Below are 20,000 nucleotides of genomic sequence, written 5' to 3' on the forward strand. Positions count from 1 at the left end.
TATAATAGTACCTATCGCTCTAGTATTAGGATGTCACCATTTGAGGCTATGTATGGGTACAAAGTGAATTTTCCAATGGTGGTTTTCAAGCAACATGGTATGAATCCAAATGAGATGAAGTGGAAAAGATGCAAGCCATACTCCAACAATGTAAGGAAAACCTCAAAAAGTCTTAAGAGAGAACAATGAAGATGCTCGTAAAAGGCCTTTATCTCAAAGAAAGGGATTTGGTGTTTTTGAGAATTGGTTCACTCAAAGAAAACACATGCAAACGAAGTTTGCCCATCGTTATTATGGACCATTCAAAGTGTTGAGGAAAGTTGAGGGTTGTTGCTTCCTCCTACCACTAGGATACATGATGTTTTCCATGTATCACATTTGAAGGCTTACTACTGGATATGCAAGTGGTGGATGAGCCACCTCTCCCATGGGATGAGGAGAGCATGATTGAATATGTGCCAAAGAGTATAGTGGGCAAGAGAGAAACAATGCTTTCTCTAATGGAATACTTTAGTGAAATGGAAAGGTTTACTCCTTTGAGGAGGCTTCATGGTAGCCCGCTCCTTATGCTTGCTGCAATTTTTTGTAATTTAAGTTTTGGAGGCCTTATGAGTATCGGATTTATATGATGGCATTGTGATTTATGGAAGGCTGATTTGAGAGCATTACATGCAATTTTAATCGTATAGATGAGATTATGCTCTCATGGATAGATTTTATAGTCATATCATTTTGGTCATTTCATAACACACGGGTTACACGGTGTGGTGATGATGAATACCATCTCTTGAGCTGAATGCTAATGGTGTCGGGGACCAACCCTATCGGAAGGGAAGGTTTGTAACAATGGTGGGCCCATGGACATGAGAAGTGGCCATGTACATATTAATATGGGGACTATCGACTATGGCCTATATGCTTGTAAACTTGGGCATGGACATAGTTAAATAAGTGTGAAAGGAAGGCCAAGTATATAAGATAATTATTGGGCTTAATCCTACACCAATCAATGCTAATCATTTTTCACTAATACACTTTCTCAAAGAGCTCAACCTTCCATGGAAGCCTTGGCTATGTAAAAGTAGATTTTCTTCTATCTTGTGTCCATTCAAGCTCTAATGGGACCTCCCTTCCTTGTGGGATCCCACTTCTTCTCTCTTTTTTATTGTGACCAATGAAAGTTGTCACAGATGATGACATTGTGATCAATGAAAGTGATTCGAACAAGAATCCTAAAGCTACCTCCCTTGATGAGACAGTGGAGGACCTCCTACTCAAGCAAGATCTTGACAAGGGGAGGAAACCAATTGACTATTCCAACCTCTCGAAGAAACTAAAAGAGTACCCAACTCATTGTTGTTGGATAAAGAGTGTGAGAATCGTAGAGCTTTCATGACTCCCCTAAGGTCAAGGAAGCTTATCCTGATGGCCCAAGTGAAGAACTAAGCCAAAGACCTCACCCCAAAATAGAAAGAAAATTTGATAACTCTTCCCAAGAAGTATGAAACATTTTTTCCTAAAAATACATAGACATGCTAGGAATTTCTCCGGATGTAGTGAAACAGCCATTACTATCATAGAAGGCACAAAATCCTCAAAGTACAAAGCTTACAATATGAATCCCAAGTGTAAACAATTGGTCAAAGATGAGATGGCCACGCTCATCAACACGGGGGATTCGTGACTGAGTGGGTATCACCAAAACAGAACAGAAAGCTTAGAGTGTGTTATAACCTTAAAATGTAAATGCCACATCTTGCAATCACGACTTGCTCCCATACACTGACCATAGCTTACAGCTTCTTGGATGGCTTCTTAAAGAGAATCGTCAAAGAAGAAACTTACAGCTTCTTGGATGACTTCTCAAGCTATAAGCAAGTCATGAATGAGTTTGGAGCACTGGAAATTCATTACCTGGGATACATCATCAGTTCATTAGGTATTAGCCTTGATCTTGAAAAGGTACAAGCCATTCTCAGTTGGGATGTTCCCACTCCAACCCAAGAAATTCGCCCATTCGTGGGTCTTTGTCAGGCCTACAACACACACATGGACAAGTTTTCTAACCTTGCAGCCATAGTTGTCACGGTACGAAAAATATCCAACCAATCAACACAAGATATGGTTTACTAAGGAATATGGAATCCACACGTATTGAGGAATGCTATTCGGCTTCGCCAATGTCCCCACCACTTTCCAATGCGTGATATGTAATACCTTCGAGGATCTCCTTTGAAAGATCATGGATATATTCATCAATGATCTTCATGTACACTTGAATTGAAAAGCGCATCTCACTTGTCTTTGTAAGGTACTTGAAAGATCACACTTCACCACATCTCATTGAATCCACTAAAATGCCAAATTTGGGTCCGAGCAATGTATTTCCCTTGGCAATGAAACAAGAGATGCTCTAGTCATACTAGTCATAGCCATGTACCCAACAAGGAGGTATGTTGTTAGGCATAACACAAGTTGAAAGTAGAGAATCTCTCTCCAATTGCACTTCTTGGAGGTGTCTGTGTGACATGAGATTTTGACCCCATAAACCACTAACGGAATTTCAAAGTCCTTACCGCTCTACTACACGAGGAGATTCGCGAATCAAAATTATAGTTTTCCAGACATGTTAAACACACCATATAATAAGGCAACGCACTAATCAACCTTGTAAGCCATGCTCGGCTAAACGAGTGCCATGGGGATGCAATAGCAATGCTATTTTTGCAGAGGGGCAGCTTCTTAGTAGCACGTGTAAGGACTTGCAACTAGCAAATATCCATTCTCCATTAACACCACCACCTAGAGCAGCACACACAAGGTTGAAGTGAGCACTAATAAACTTGCGGTATTGCACAGACTGCACTACAGTACTTTACTCATCTACTTTTAAACAATTGTTCTGCACAAGGCATACTAGTTCTGAATATAACAAAGTAATTGTTACCATAAATTTGAAGCCATTAGATCTCGAAATCTAAGATTAATTGGAAGATTTACTACTTCAAGTTTGATTCTTGCTTTTCTTTTTCATGAGATTTGTATGCAGCTTTCTCTGGTTTAGGTCAATAACAGAAGCTACTTCACAATAAGTGCATCCACATAGCTGCTATTCTAACGGTGGTGCACTGAGAACAGTCGAAAGGACAACCCTTCTTGCAATGTAAAAAGAAAGCATACCAAAGAATTTACAATATCACCTCTTTTTTCCAGAGAAGTGAAATTTGAAATATCTTTTCTTGAAGAGTGCAGTAAATTATACATATTCCCCACCTATCACTTTTAGTTGGAACACCTGATGTAGCTGATGAATGGGCAATTACCCCCATACAGAACCCATCCGTCCAAAATAAATAGGGTACATGTAATCCCTCAAGCACGAACCTCTCAAGGCCCAACCTTGTTTGTTGGAGCGGTCTGCATTCACTATGTATCTTCATGTTTTGTGACCAGTTAACTACAATGATTTTTTTGGTCTACATTTAATCCCAGTGGACCACAGCTACACCACGCACATCAGGTCGTCATCTTACATACTTTAATATGCATGTACTGCATTTAATTCAATATATATATAAATGAGCATCCAAGACACTGGATGATGCATCTGCAACCTTGTATCAAGGCTAACAAGTAGTCACACTAGACCACCTTGAGATCTCAGATGAGGATGTGTCCTCAACAAGCTTGACATGATGATGATGTCACATACTCCACTGCTACAATTAGCGCTTCACAGGTACATCCATCCCAAGCTTCTGAGCTCGAGAAGCAAAAGAGCTTGAGGTTGTTAAGCACTCCGAAATGCCAGCACACTCAGCTGGTGGCAAAACACATTCCTTAACATCATCTGCATCATCAGCCTTGTCTTTAGGATCAATGGTGTGAGGAGAGAATAGATTTCCACGTGTTTGACAGGCAAGCATGGTTTTGCAATGCTCCCCTTCGTCTTCTCGAATGTTCACAAAAACATCGTACAAGTTGTCTGTTACATGCAAAAACAGATGTAAAGAGCGCCGCCTGGAAGGTATTGTATCCAAATCCATGAAACCGTCAAAAATCCTTTTCTTAATAAGGTTGAAAATATACCGACTTTAGGCCTTCGGGACTCGGGAACGCGGTTTGTTTGGAATTCATCTGCCAAAAAAAGCAGAAAAACATAGGATCTCAAAAACATTGTGGTGAGCACTAGTATTTGCATGAACAAACTATCTCAAATAATAGAGTTTACAACAGAGGAGTTGTAAAAAAAAACAGCCAATTACACCATATACTTACATACATACATTTATACCTACCTACCTCAATACATACATATTATATGTTTCAAAACTAAAATGGACTTACCAAACATGTAGAGATCACCTTCTGTGTAGTATTTTACAGCAACCTCTGGAGCCGGCAGTTTTTTCAATTCCTCTGAATAACATCAAGGCAATTACTATGAAGGCAAATACGATACAAGGCTTGCAATAAGGAATGGTTGAAATATGAAATAAGTCTACAGGTGTAGCCTCACCCCCATGCTGCATGATGAACTTATCATAAGTAGAATAAGCATGCCTTTCCACACATTCCGAAAAATGATCTACAAATCATAACAGCAGGTCAAGAGGTTAAGACCAATTCAACAGATCTACACAAACCTTCTAGAATGCTTATGAAAAAGATTGAAAACATTTTGAAGAGAGGAAGCTAGTATTGAGACTTTCCCTTAGCATCGAGCTAAATTCGCTATTTGTTCACTTTAATTTTCATGTGTGTGTGTGTACTTTGTATGTATGTTCGTATGTATGTACATATGTATGCATGTGTGTATGCCGTACGTACGTATGTATGTCTCTGTCAGTGTCTGTCTGTGCATGTGCATGCACGTGTGTTATGTGTATGTAAATGAGCACAAATTGAAACCCACACGAGCATTATAATGCCACAGTGTGTAAGCATTGGCTTACATTTCATTACAGAAATCACGCCACTCGACTACTTTAAAAACTTTAAAATACTGAATCTCTAGAAAAAGAGCCATAAAATATCAACATCAAAGAATCATATCAAAACATGGGTCACCTAATACTGACATGCCATACGGGGGCTGGGTGGCCAGCCCACAATCAAGGGCCATGCAAAAGGGACCAAAAGGACACCAGAAATGGGCAGAAACTGGGGATCAATGTGCTAACACCCCCTCTCAGCACCAGATGCTGAACATACTCCGAAAAGCCGAAGAAGTCGTCCTCTGTCAAAGACAAAAGAATGCAGCAGCAACAAGTACCACGAAAGCTCCACAAGCAATCTCCACAGCAACTCAACTACAAAAGCAAGAGAACAAGCTGCCAGGTACACTGCTCCTCTAGAAGAAAACAACCATGTAGGCTGCGTCGTGCTGCTCCAAATATCGGTGCCAAACCCAAATGTAAACACAGTGCCACAGAAATCCCTAGAAGCCTGTAGCTCCAAGAAGATAATGCCCTCAAAAGAAAGAGTCCATCTGCTCCAACTCTGTACCAAGAGTAGCCAAATGCTGTACAATAGCATCCTCCTCGAAGGTCGGCATCGCCAAATGTAAGAACTAAACTGCCCCCTCTGAAAATTGATGCCGGGACTCCACAAGCCCAACCAACTCCAAATCCCAATCCTTCAAGCCCTGGAAGTACCACTGTGCCCCAGGCACGATCACGGACACACCTAACCACAATCCAAAATCCTCACAGAGCAAGGAAAATAGGAACATTCACAGTAGTGGTAACTAAAGTAGCAGTAGCCTCCTCAATAGCATCACACAGCATAGAAGCAAGCTCCTCCATAGAAGGCAAAGGGACCAACAACCGCAGAGGTTAAGGGGCTGTAAATAGGGCTGAATCTGAGGCAGTAGAGGAAATCGCTGAACCGGGAGCAATGATACCATGAAAGAGTGCATAGAGTGGCCCTTGCCTCTTCTCAGCGATGACCGGTGTATCAGATGGATGTAAAATCTGTGTTCCTTAATGGTGACTTGTAGGAGGAGGTGTATGTTGAGCAACCTCCAAGCTTTGAGGTTCCAGGATCGAAGGGGATAGTTTTCAGGTTACGGAAGGCCTTGTATGGTCTTAAGCAGGCTCCCAAGGCTTGGAATCGGAAGATTAATTCCTTCTTTCTACGGAAAGGTTTTCAGAGATCAGTTGCAGATCCCAACTTGTATCTCTTTCGGGAACGTGGTATGGTCACTTTGATTATCCTTATGTGGATGATCTTATTCTCACTGGCTGTCATGTGGAGCACATAGCTATGACGAAGGCTGCCTTGTCAAAGGAGTTTGAGATGACCGACTTAGGCTTACTCCATTTCTTTTTGGGATTGGAGATTTGGCAGACCCAGAGGAGGTTCTTTGCTTCACAGCACCGAAATGTTCATGAGTTGCTAGAGACCTTTGGGATGGAGAACTGCAAGCCTATTTCTTCACCAATGGACCCGTATACCAAACTTACAGTTAATGAGCAAGTTGATGCCTCCTTTTATCGGAAGCTTGTTGGTTCATTAATTTGGTTACTGAACACCAGATTGGACTTGAGCTTTCTAGTGGGGATGTTGAGCTCATTCATGCAGACACCTTTGAAGACTTATTGGGACGTAGGATTGCGGATCTTGCGGTATCTACAGGGTACGAAGGATCTTGGACTCTTCTATGTTACTCGAGGGGAAACGAAGGACCGAGTCTGACTCTGTGTGTGGTTAGAGTGACCCAGATTGGGGAGGAGATCCAGAGATGCCTTATCTTGTACAGAGGCAGAGTATCGGGCTGCTTATGGTGCTTCTTGCGAGGTTGTGTGGCTATGGAGGTTACTTGGCGAGATTGGGTTTCCACAAAAGGACCCCACCGACATCCAGTGCGATAACCATAGCTGTATAGCTATTGCTCAGAACCCGGTCTTCCATGCTCGGACCAAGCACATAGAGATACAATATCACTTTGTTCGTGAAAAGATTTTGGCTGGTGACATCTTGCTTGTTTATTGTTCAACGGAGGACAATGCGGTTTACCTCTTCACGAAGTCTCTACCTCATGCAATGCTTTGTCAACACTCCAACTCACTGGGGTTGGTTCCACATCCAAGAGCTGAGAGGGGGTTTAGCAATCATCTCTTGTCGTACAATATTACTTAGTGAGGGCCTTTGTTGTGGGTGTGCCTGCCAAGGAGTTCTCTCGAATTTTTTCCTCATTTTTCATGTTCTTCCCTGTTTTCTCTGGTCGTGGGGGCTTTCTATTTCTGGCCAACTTGTCGTGTGATGCTGGCCAACTTATTCAGTAGTAGCTAGCCGACTCATATATTGCTGGCCGACTCATATTTTTCAATCGTGGGCACATCTAGGGCTGTCGGCCCAGTTTGCTACTGGCCAACTGCCTCCCCAGATAGTATATATGCTTGGCTGCCCCCCACACCAGGTTTTGTACCGGATCTTGTGTATATAGCAGAGTTTATGCAACTTCTCTCTCTCTCCACTTCTGCATTTTCTTTCTCACAGCAGTTGTCTCATTTTCCGCTGTGCATTCCGACAAGCTCAAGTACGAGAAAGATTGCACAGCTTGAATGGTACTCATAACGTGTCAGAATGAAGGACCCACGTACATGCTTTTATAGGCACCAAGGCCTATCTTTTGACCCTAAATAAGAGAGTGCTCACACCTAGTGTGTTCACATCACTAAGGACAATTGACCAGACTCCAGACTAACTCTGAAATACCCAACAAACCCCCCTCCAGAGTGATGGTGAAGTTGCATGCATAACCTTCAATAGTCCCGTACACCAACACAAGCAAAGAAACAAACCATGGTCCCCACTTCAAACTCAGAGGCTAGTAAGCATGGCTCAGAGACCAGTGACCATGGCTCAAAATGCTCAGAGGCTCAACAAGCATGGCTCAAAGGCTTAACACGCACAGTCTTTACAAAAGACTCAGAGGTCGAGTCCTCCCAGGGACAAAAACAGCCTACATCGGCATACCAAAACAAGTCCCCTCACCTAAAGCAGGAATGATGGAGAGGAGCCTTTAATAGAAACAAGGCATTACAAAATCCAAAAGGATCCAAATATATAATTCAGATTTTAGCGAGGCGGAATTTTCCTCAATCTTTAGTTTTTTATGTTTGAGTCTTGGGCACGATGGTGACCATGGTAGAGAACCCGAGGGAAGAAAGAGTTCTTCCATGATACTTTATGTCAAAAAGCTAATGATACGAGCACTAAATACCTTATGACATATGCGATCTGTTGCAGAGGACAGTGGAATCAACGAGCACAAAGGAGTCCTCGGACTGATGTAGAAGGAAGACCACTAGAGGATGCAGACTTTGGAAGATCACTCAGGATAGCCCAAAGGAGGCGGCCTGGTCGCAGCAGATCACAGAGCGGAAGAGGCTGATCGGTAGAGAAACATTGCAGGCTGGGGCTGAGGAGTAAAACATGCAGCGGTGGTTGATTTTAAAAAAATGCAAGGCTGGACTGAGGGCAGCCAGCACTAAGTGGTGTTCTCATGCGTTTTCCTTCACATGGACAGCCTGAACAGGTCACCAACTTTCAGCCTTGTGAACATTGCTTCTCAAACTTGTGGGGCATCAACACACTAAAATGCAAAGCTTCAGCATGAGAAACAAAACACGAAAATGTCAAAACGTGAAGGAGAGGGTGATGGTGATATTCATGTGGGCGATGTAAAAAACACAGATTGGCATGATGAGCAAAAAAATGCTGGACTGAATGGATGAACACTGGGCTCTGATGAGGGAAAAAAAATGCAGAAGCCCTAAAAACACAGAAACCCTAAAGGTGCAAAAACCTAAAAATGCAGAAACCCTAAAAACGCAGAGATGCCAACATAAGGAGGAGAAAGATACATGGATTGCCTGAGCTCTAATAACACATTGGATATCACAAGAGATCACACATGGAGCTACGGAGGATGAAATTTCATCATCATGGTGGAGTGTGTTGAGAGAGAGAGAGAGAGAGAGAGAGTAGAGCTCAAGTATGAGAGAGAGATTGCACAACTTGAATGGTACTCATAATGTGTCAAAATGAAGAACCAAGTATATGCTTTTATAGACACCAAGGCCTTATCTTTTGACCCTAAATAAGAGGGTGTTCACACCTATCACTAAGGACACTTGACCAGAACTCTAGACTAATTCCGAAATACCCAACAATACAGTGGCTAGAGGGCTGGTCAGCCAACTGTGTCAACTATTCACGACTGCATGCAATCATCAATATGTTGAAAGCTGTCAACACTGGACCCAGCCATGGGCACCAAGCTGCTCACTGTCCAACTACCCAAAATCCCCGTCCATGAGCTCAAATGTGGCCTCTAAATAGGTGGCTGCAGTAGAAGACAATGCCCATGTGCATCTTGATTAACTTGTACACGGAGCTCTCTCTTTAAACGTCGTGCCAATCTTTTTGAGATCCACATTAAGGCCTTCATTTATGAACTCTTCTTTCTGGGCAATTATTTATGGTTCAAGATCTGATATCTTGCCTTTACACATTAAACAGACGCTTGTCCATGTGGATTTTCTCAAATGAGACGTCGTGTCTGATTCTAGATCTATGGGAGATCTAGAATCAGATTTTCTCAAATGAGACGTTGTGTCTGATTCTAGATCTATGGGAGATCTAGTGACTGGGTGAGCGCTATGATTGGCTAAGTTGACTTTAATCATTTGCTCGTTCTTTCTCATATAAATGTTGTTGGTTCCCCAATCATGGATCATCAACAACTGTCTGATGAATGGCCTACCCAAGATAACATCATAGTTGGTTGGCTTGTGGAAATCCATGATAACAAAGGTGTGTTCAAAAGTTATTCCACATGTGTCCATGTGCATCTTGCTGACTTTTCCAAACGGTCATTCAAGAGAACCGTCAGCCATTTGACAGACTCCTATGGGTTCGAGAGCAGGTTTTCCCCACTTCAACCAACAAGCTTTAGTAGCAATACTCACTCCCGCTCTACCATCAAGGATGGCCAAAATTTGATATCCCTTGTAAGAGATGGGAATGGTTGCACTCATATCCTCACCTTCATAGTACTGATATTCCCCAAGCTTGTTAATTGGAACTTCAGAAACACTCTTATCACTTTCAGTTTCAGAGTCTTCACCTTCATCCTCATCAGACTCTTCGTATTTGGCCTTGAGCCGATTTCCTAACCGATCTTTTACATCGTTCCACATCACAAGCTTGCCCTGTAATAGCTGTCCCAAGAGAATGGTGATGATTGAAGTAGCCAAAATCCTCAGCAACTCTCCTTGGACGGTGCACCTTCATCTGGGACACCGTCAATGCTTAGGATTGATGAACCTAAAGCTCTAATACCAACATCACATGTGCGGAAGCTCTGTGTCTTCTTTCAACCCTAAAGGAACATCTTGATACAAAACGCAACGAAGAGATGGAAAGATGTCATGTGCAAGACATGCACTAGCTGAACTCAAAGCTAATCCTGAGGAGAGCAACCAAATAAAGACAGATCAGCAAACAGATTTTAGGAGCATGTGTTGCTCATTTGGCAAGGATTTGACTAATGATGGACATAGAGGGGCTGTCGGCCCAGTAGATACAGGTTGATGTCCAGTCGGCTACAGCAAAAGTTGGATGTTTGTCCAAGTAGCTAGCCGACCAGCACTCGGCCAGTTTATGGTGTCATGTCCAGCCTATGAAAGGCAGTTTTGCACAACAATTTGATTTTTTCAGTCCTTGTGTCACCAGCCTGGACATTTCCCAGTGTGAAAGGGGTCTGGTGCACTCCAGGATGTTAAAATATTTGGAAAGTACAAGCTTTGGGAATGGGGGATTATCCTAGAATACAAAGGACCACACTCCTAAAATTTAGGAGAGTTGCTATTTTTTGCCCGACTCCGATGGAAATTCTGTTCGCGTCATTACATCTGAAATTGAGCAGATACCAAGAGTTGGCAAAGTGCCTATGACAGAATGTCTACCAGTTGGGATATTTTTAGAGGTAAAGACTATGGAAGGACCCATCTCTTAGATTGGGACATGTGGCAAGAAAGTGGATCAAAGTGAGACAAGTGGCCTCACACTTGTCAAAAAGCGGATCAAAGTGAGACAAGTGGCCTCACACTTGTCACTCCAGCTATTGTGTGGCTCTCCACTTGTCATCGTAGCCTTCTCTTGCCATTTTAGCTCATGGGAGGCCCAAATCTATAAATTGGAGCCCTCTCTCTTCATTAATAGAGGCTCTCTTGCTGCACACTAGCCTCTATCACCGTTACAGACTGCCCTAATGATGGCTACTCTCTTTCTCTCTCACTTGAAGGCTGCCCATGAAGAATACCGGCTGTTGGGGACTGTTTTGGAGGCTTCCATCGCGAAGAAATACTAAAGGCAAGGGTATTCAATCATTTATTATGATTTCTAGCCATTGTACTTGTTGTACCAACATTTGTACTTGCTGTACCTGCTGTGCCAGCCACCATACCGGCTGTACCAACCATTGTACTTGTTGTACCAACCACTGACTTACTGTACCAACATTTGTACTTGCTGTACCTGCTGTACCAGCCATCGTACCTATTGTACCAGCCACCGTACCCGCTGTACCAACCGCTGTACCCACTGTACCAGCCATTGTACCTACTGTACCGGCTGAATGGAGAGTTGTACTTGCTGTACCCTTTCTATTGCATGAAGACCCGTGGTTTTTGGGAAAGAATCAGTACCCACACGGAGGTATATGGATTATATTGTTGGCTCGGCATTTCTACAGCCTATGTTCCGGCTTGGTAGCCTCATGTTGGGCTGTATCATGGCATTTGTATATGGATAATCCGGCATCTCCCGTGGGGAGAGTAAGGCCCTCAAAGCTTGTACATGATATTATTCTCCTTGGGTAATAAAATATTCCAAGGGGGGGCATTCCGGCCTCTATGCGGTGTCACACGTGCAAGCTCCATTTTCAGCATTTGTGGATGTTTTGTCCAGCTTTATGTTTTATGCAAAGTGATGATGGATATGTGTTAAGGCTGTGGCCATGTTTAAATGTTTTAATATGCATTGATGGTATCAACAAGTGTGTCAAAGGCCCTAGTTCCCCGGACACTCACCGCCGCGAGTTTCATTGGTATCAGAGCATAGGCTTTCTTGGAAGCAGAGGCTTCCTTCTATCAATAAGGAAGAGAAAAGATCTCAAGTGGGGACCACACTTACCATCATTGCTGTTAAGGAAGAGAAAAGATCTCAAGTGGGGACCACACTTACCATCATTGCTGTTAAGCATGGCCAACTGCTTCATAGCTTATGAAGCAAGAGTATGAGCAGTAGACAGCTTGTTGATCTAAGGATTTATGAATTCACAGAATTTTATCGTGGAAGTGTGAAGTTGGCTTTATGTGCACACGTTTAGCACTCTTTCCATATGGATATTGTGGATTATATTATCAAGCCTACAGGCAAGCTATATGGAGATATATCTCAGGATATCTTAAGGATATGGTGACGAGATATTTCTTTTGGCTTCATGACCAACCTGGCAAAGAAAAGCTAAGTATATTTTGAGTTTGCAAAGTTGGTGCTTTGGCTATTTACTATGAAGTGTTTTTGATGTTCACTTACCCTTGTATAGCTATGCAAGGAGAAAGGTGTTGTTGTTTGCCTTGAGATGGTTTCAGGGAAACATTGTTTATGGCTCCCTTTAATGGGATGAATTCTTTTTATTGGGATGGATTATATCCATGGAGATTTCTTTCTTGGATGAGATTTATATAGATATTGGGCTTCACAAGCAATTTCTATGGACGAATCTGTCCGAGTTTTTAGAGAAGAAATCTTTGGATATCTCATGGATATGATGCTTTTATGGATAAAGTCCACCTCTACTCCAAGGTGTGTGGATAGCACGGAGTATGTGGTAAGGGTTATGATATACAAGGATTATGGTATACAGGTCTATGGATTCCTGGACTTCTTTTCTAGGGATTTGGATCCATCCTCAGGTTTATGGATTATGTTTATGGCTCCCTTTTACTGGGATGGATTATTCTTTTTGGCTCCCTTTCTTTGGGATGCATTGGACTTATGAAACTCATGATTCACATACCCTGTGTAGTGTTCTCTTGTCCTACGTACTCTCTTGAAGATTGTTTCTACCATGTGAGGGTGGAACAATAGAGAGCAGATGGAAGGGAACATGGGCACTTCAAAGGGTAGTGACAAGCACAACATACCCTGTGTAGTGTTCTCTTGTCCTACGTGCTCTCTTGAAGATTGTTTCTACCATGTGAGGGTGGAACAATAGAGAGCAGATGGAAGGGAACACGGGCACTTCAAAGGGTAGTGACAAGCACAACATACCCTGTGTAGTGTTCTCTTGTCCTACGTGCTCTCTTGAAGATTGTTTCTACCATGTGTGGGTGGAACAATAGAGAGCAGATGGAAGGGAACATGGGCACTTGAGAGGGTAGAGTGAGTTGGTGGCCGAAATGCCTACAAACTATTGGTGGCCGAAATGCCTATAAACTATGTGTAGGAGAAATGCTTATGGAACACCAGGTTATCTAAGTGATTGTTTTATCTTGTTACTTGAGCCCACCTCTCATCCAAGGTGTGTGGTCAGAGTACCAACACGGAGTGCAAGTGGTAAAGTGGACATGACGGGACTTATGTCTATGCCAAGGGTCATGTGGACCGATGTCTTGTTGGCAGGAGACTTATTTTGTCTCGCCCATTTACTTGGGACATGGATTATGATATCTGGACTTATGGGACTGTTTTGTCTCGCCCATTTACTTGGGACATGGATTATGATATCTGGACTTATGGGACTGATTTGTCTCGCCCATTTATCTTGGGACATGGATTATGATATCTGGACTTATGGGACTGATTTGTCTCGCCCATTTACTTGGGACATGATTATGATATCTGGACTTTTTAGAGGTAAAGATTATGGAAGGACCCATCTCTTAGATTGGGACGTGGCAAGAAAGTGAATCAAAGTGAGACAAGTGGCCTCACACTTGTCACTCCAGCTATTGTGTGGCTCTCCACTTGTCATCGTAGCCTTCTCTTGCCTTTTAGCTCATGGGAGGCCCAAATCTATAAATAGGAGCCCTCTCTCTTCATTAATAGAGGCTCTCTTGCTGCACACTAGCCTCTACCACCGTTACAGGCTGCCCTAATCATGGCTACTCTCTTTCTCTCTCACTTGAAGGCTGCCCATGAAGAATACAGGCTGTTGGGGACTGTTTTGGAGGCTTCCATCGCAAAGAAATACTGAAGGCAAGGGTATTCAATCATTTATTATGATTTCTAGCCATTGTACTTATTGTACCAACATTTGTACTTGCTGTACCTACTATACCAGCCACCATACCGGCTGTACCAGCCACTGTACTTGTTGTACCAGCCACTGTACTTGCTGTACCAGCATTTGTACTTGCTGTACCTGCTGTACCCGCTGTACCAACCACTGTACCCGTTGTACCAGCCACTGCACCCGCTGTACCAGCCACTATACCGGCTGTACCAACCATTGTACCTACTGTACCGGCTGAATGGAGAGTTGTATTTGCTGTACCCTTTCTATTGCATGAAGACCCGTGGTTTTTGGGGAAGAATCAGTACCCACACGGAGGTATGCCTCGTGTTGGGCTGTGTCATGGCATTTGTATATGGATAATCCGGCATCTCCCATGGGGAGAGTAAGGCCCTCAAAGCTTGTACATGATATTATTCTCCTTGGGTAATAAAATATTCCAAGGGGGGGGGGGGTCGGCCCATTCCGGCCTCTATGCGGTGTCACACGTGCAAGCTCCATTTTCAGCATTTGTGGATGTTTTGTCCAGCTTTATGTTTTATGCAAAGTGATGATGGATATGTGTTAAGTTGTGGCCATGTTTAAATGTTTTAATATGCATTGATGGTATCAACAAGTGTGTCAAAGGCCCTAGTCCCCCGGGCACCCGCCGCGAGTTTCACCTTGCTTGGCTGAGTGATAGATCTAGGCTTAGAGTTAGGGTTTTACACCTTTTCATGGAAGGCAACCAAGGGCTGCAAGACTGATGTACCTTTTTGTACTATGTAAAAAACTGAATACTCTGCTATCTCTCTCTCTCTTCTGCTTGCATTTTGCATCAGCATGTTCCCATATGGTGTTTAGGGCTGAAAGGAGACCCCAGAGCATCCGCATGCGACAAAAGAAGAGAAAGAGATAGCTGTATTTTCAATATATTCATATAATACAAAAAGGGTACATAGTTCTAGAAACCCTAGGCATGCCCCAATAGAGGTGGAAAACATATCCTACCTAAGCTACTATGACCCAACACTCTCAAGGTGTCAGATGCCTGAAAAGGTGGCAAAGCCTTAAATAGGCCCCATGAGAAATCCCGACCTTCTGTCGGCCAGCTAAAAAGACAGAAATATCCATATGTTGCTGACCAACCATGTAGCCCCTCAAGTACCTTGCTGATCTGCTCCTACATCCATAAGATGCCTTCTGGGATACTCCTCTGCCCTCCCTACTCATGCCCTAGGTCTACTATTTATCTGCTACCTTTCAAAGATTAGCCTTGGGATTAGCATGTCTGTGTGCGCATATGCACATGACACATTGGACATCCTATGTGAGTCTCTAGGGATCGAGCAAAGTAAGCATGTCGTTAGTCATATAACTACAGGGGCATATGCTTCTCTTATCTTTAAGCCTTGCCTGTAACCTAACACTAACTAGGAATGCCATCTTATAGAATTTGAAGAGGAGTATCATTTATGCCCATGATCGAGACCAATTCATGCAAGATGTGGCCACAAGACTAGAGCAACAGAGATTTGCAATATCATGATGGGGAATAAATGGGCGTCTTACTCCCAATTTGCAAGCATTGGCACTCCGAGTTCTCTCCCAAGAGTGTACTAGTGGTGCAACCCGCACATATAGAGTATATGCACTGATATACATACTAAGAAAAGAAACAGGTAATCCCACTTTACATCATCATTTGATGTATAATGCCTAATATGTATTATAGAGTCTAGTTGTATCACATGTGATCTTTGTTATTTCTTCTAAATATCTATATAACTAGCTAACAATTAGAATTTGTTCAAGGTTGAGCACAGCACAACTTGATAGGTTGGTCTATGTAAATGCCAACCTTCGTCTCTTAGAACAACTGAAAGGCACAAATGTCACTCCCAACATTGAGAGAGAGGATGTGACCAACATTGAGGGTGGGGATGTGTTGCATAGTGGAAGGTGAAAGAGATTGATCCGCAGGTTCTTAAAAAGTTGGAGCATGGCCTAGATCAAGGGAATTATCTTTTATCCATAGACGCACGAGTAAGGATATGGTGTATGATTTTCTTCGAGAGGATGGAACGTGCTTTCGACGCGTCACACGTGTGCAATCAAGGGTTGTTGCACATGCATCCACTAGTACACCCTTCATTTAACATGTTGGAACTTCATCTTATTCACGTTTTTATAATAGACAACGATGTCAGTCATCCAAGATCAATAGATTCTCGTCATCAAGCTTAGCAAGAGGAGATGTCACATGCACAACATGTGGACATGCTAATCCCCAATTTTAGGCTCTGTTTAGGCGTCAACCACCAAGATTAATGTTTCATATTTTACCCAAGGCAATAAGAAGAATCTGAAAAACATTTACTAGCAATTTGGTATCTATGACTATTTTTGCATTTTATTTGTCCAAGGACCTGGCTGATAATTATTGCACTGGCCGACTGCAGCATAGGGGTGATTAGGAACTATATAGGCAAGTTCAATCCCTTTAGTAACCATTTGATCCCAGGCTTTGTGGGACAGGTCATAGGCCTTTTGGGAGACATGTTGGCTAGAATCTTTGTACATCTTGATACATACATACAAAAAACATTGATCCAGCGACTCGTCTCTCTCTTCTCTCTATTCATCTTTGTGTTTTGCACAATTTCGAATACAAACACTTCTTCAATAGGTAACATCACATGTGCAATGATGAGTAGAGAGAAGGAGAAGAGAGACTCTTTACCTAACCTACTCCTAATGTATATTGGGAAACGAATGAGTAATTAAGATGACAGCAGATCACAAAATGCTATGCATAAACAAAAAGCTTATTGTCCTCATCTCGGCATTAGTGGAAAACACTGATGTGGAGGTGCACTTGGCTGATCCAGATGTTGTGGCTACATGCCATTGGTCTTGGCTCTCTTGCCCTTGGTCTTGGCTCTGCAACCTATCTTTGAACGCCTACAAATGACCCATGACTTGCCTTTTTGCAGGGATCTTACTAGCAAGACATATTCAAGTCAGTTTTGCCTTTTTGACGAACATAATAATGTCCAAAATGTCATATTTAGCCTCCAAACTATACCCAAAAGGTGTCCTAACTGAAGGTCCATGTCCTAAGCACCTTCGGCACCATTTAGGCTCCCAAAGCTGCTCCAAATTGTCCATATATGGCCTCTAACTTTGCCCTTTATGCGGCTGCAAGAAATAATCATGTTTACATGGCACCATCGGAAGGTATGCACGTGACACCTTGATTCTAGATTTTTACATTTTTTGTGTCAGGTTGCCCAAACCATATATTAAAGGTAATCAAACATCTTCTTTTCTTGGCCATTGAAACGTGTCTTTTTTTCCATGTAGCAATTGTGTAAAAGGAACCCTTGCAAAGCCTCTCACTGCCTCTCTCGTCTGTCTGGCGATGGCAGTCTGAGGATGCTCTCTCTCTCTCTCTCTCTCTCTCTCTCTCTCTCTCTCTCTCTCTCTCTCCGGATCTTTCCCAAATCATCCATGCCATGGCTATGGTATAATGGAGTAAATTCCTGGACTAGGAAGTCCGTCTGCATATCTAAATGACAAGTTTGTTTCTCTAATGAGCCATAATGCTCTTTACTAGATGATGAACTTCTGACATGGCTATATACGACCCTGCTGGGTTCCTCACAATAAAGACAAATCTGATGTATTCTTTTCACTATTAAATGCCTCTATGCCATCGTCTTCTGTCAATGAAAACGAACTTGCCACCATCAGATCAACCTCTCTTCCTCCAATGAAGATGCAGAAGATGCGTGCACATCAGCGACGCCATAACCTATTCTTGCAATCCTGATCTGTCAGAAAACAGCTTGGTGACCTCAGAATACGTTGATAGCAGTGCTGACATCACCACTGGCATATGACGTCAAGGAATGGGCACATATAGCAGTAAGGCATAAGGTCTTGTATGAGCAACATGGTATCGAGCATTGCACATGGAACACAGAACCCCTTTCATATCAAAACCCAAGGTAGAAAGAGCATATGTTAAGCAAAAGTAGTGGCACTTACTGTGAGGAGGACATTAAATGATTGCTCAGCCTTGATGACCCATTTTCCCCAGCCACCAGCAGACTCGGTTGAAACTTCTTTTTGCCTTTCACTCTCCTCCATATCTCCAGCTAGAACAGATCTTATCTTCACCTGTTTTCTGCAAACAAAACCCCAAAAAAACATTAAAAATGGTTGATCATGGTTAATAATTTATTTGTACTATTCAGATATTGTCTTTTACCTGTGGAGAGGGGGCCTTTGGAGGTTGAGAAAGCGCGACATTTTGCGAGAGTGGAGCTTAGAAAAATGAAGCACATGAGGATGGGCATTTCTCGCTAAAGCTAGTCTAAGGTCTACAGAGGCAATGGTTTGTCCAATATGAGAAGTAGAATTGAAGAGGTGAGAAGCCATAGCCAGAGCGCGGGAGAGAGATATCTATATATTACGCATTAGATATTTTCTTCCTATTACATAGGCTAGATTCCTTTTTGCCAATTTTTGTTGCTATCCGTGCATACCCAATAGAATGGAGGGGCTTCACACGTATGACTTAGGAACTCTCCAATAGAGGCCAAAGAGGATCCTTGCGTGTGAATCATAGACCACGGAGGGAAGGCCTCTCAAACTCGCCTACACGGACACACGATAACTCGCCCCTACACGGACACACGAACTAGACAACAAAAGAGGGCCCAATCAAAACCACAACCCCACCTCGTGGCCAAAGGAGGTGGGGCTAATTCAAAATAACCACTCCTGCAAGCGTGAGGAGGAGCCAAATCTCACATCTTCCAATGCAATTTTGAATTTGAATCTAAGAAGATCTCATCTCACATCTTTCAATAAAATCTTTGTATACATGTTTACATACCTATAGATACACACACGTATATATATTATGTATGTATGTGTATGTATAGGTATGTAAGCATGTATATATAAATAGATTTATATATATGTCGACGCACACACATGTAAGCATGTAAGCATGTATATATAAATAGATTTATATATATGTCGACGCACACACATGTATGTTCATGCACACACACACACACACACACAACACACAGACACCAGCACATGATACGTGCACACACGCATACAAACACATATACACACTCGCACACATGGACACACGTGCAACATATAGAGATATGCACACTTGCACATACTCAAGCTTGCACATACACACACAAATATATATATTATGTGCATGTGTAAGAGAGAGAATATACATACACACACGTATATATATTATGTATGTATGTGTATCTATAGGTATGTAAGCATGTATATATAAATAGATTTATATGTATATCGACGCACACACATGTATGTTCAATATTATGTATGTGTATCTATAGGTATGTAAGCATGTATATATAAATAGATTTATATGTATATTGACGCACACACATATATGTTCATGCATACACACACACACACACAAGCACATGATCGTGCACACATAACACACAGACACAAGCACATGATACGTGCACACACGCATACAAACACACATAGACACACTCGACACATGGACACACATGCAACATATAGAGATATACACACTTGCACACATACTCAAGCTTGCACATACACACATGTGTATACATGCACACAAGCACATAAATACACGCACATACACAAGTACATGTGCACACATATG

At 42.5% G+C, this 20,000-nt stretch overlaps 1 protein-coding gene across 2 annotated transcripts; it reads right to left on the reverse strand.

The window, feature by feature from the left end:
• Window positions 1–3,141: 3,141 nt before the first annotated feature.
• On the reverse strand, window positions 3,142–18,759 carry LOC147617126 (ubiquinol oxidase 4, chloroplastic/chromoplastic-like). Of its 2 annotated transcripts, XM_086776720.1 has the most exons (6): window positions 18,570–18,759; window positions 18,347–18,485; window positions 4,520–4,588; window positions 4,348–4,419; window positions 4,090–4,137; window positions 3,142–3,985 (listed from the first exon to the last, which is right to left on the reverse strand). In XM_086776720.1, the coding sequence occupies exons 3-6, from the start codon at window positions 4,530–4,532 to the stop codon at window positions 3,726–3,728; spliced, it is 393 nt and encodes a 130-aa protein (XP_086632846.1). In that variant the 5' UTR covers window positions 4,533–4,588; window positions 18,347–18,485; window positions 18,570–18,759; the 3' UTR covers window positions 3,142–3,725. The 2 variants fall into 2 exon arrangements, with proteins under 2 accessions (XP_086632846.1, XP_086632844.1); XM_086776718.1 differs by lacking the exons at window positions 18,347–18,485; window positions 18,570–18,759 and adding an exon at window positions 5,082–5,092.
• Window positions 18,760–20,000: the final 1,241 nt, after the last annotated feature.

The sequence above is a fragment of the Cibotium barometz genome, chromosome 37 (genome assembly GCF_041138505.1).
Source record: "Cibotium barometz isolate CiBa-2024 chromosome 37, ASM4113850v1, whole genome shotgun sequence".
NCBI lineage: Eukaryota > Viridiplantae > Streptophyta > Polypodiopsida > Cyatheales > Cibotiaceae > Cibotium > Cibotium barometz.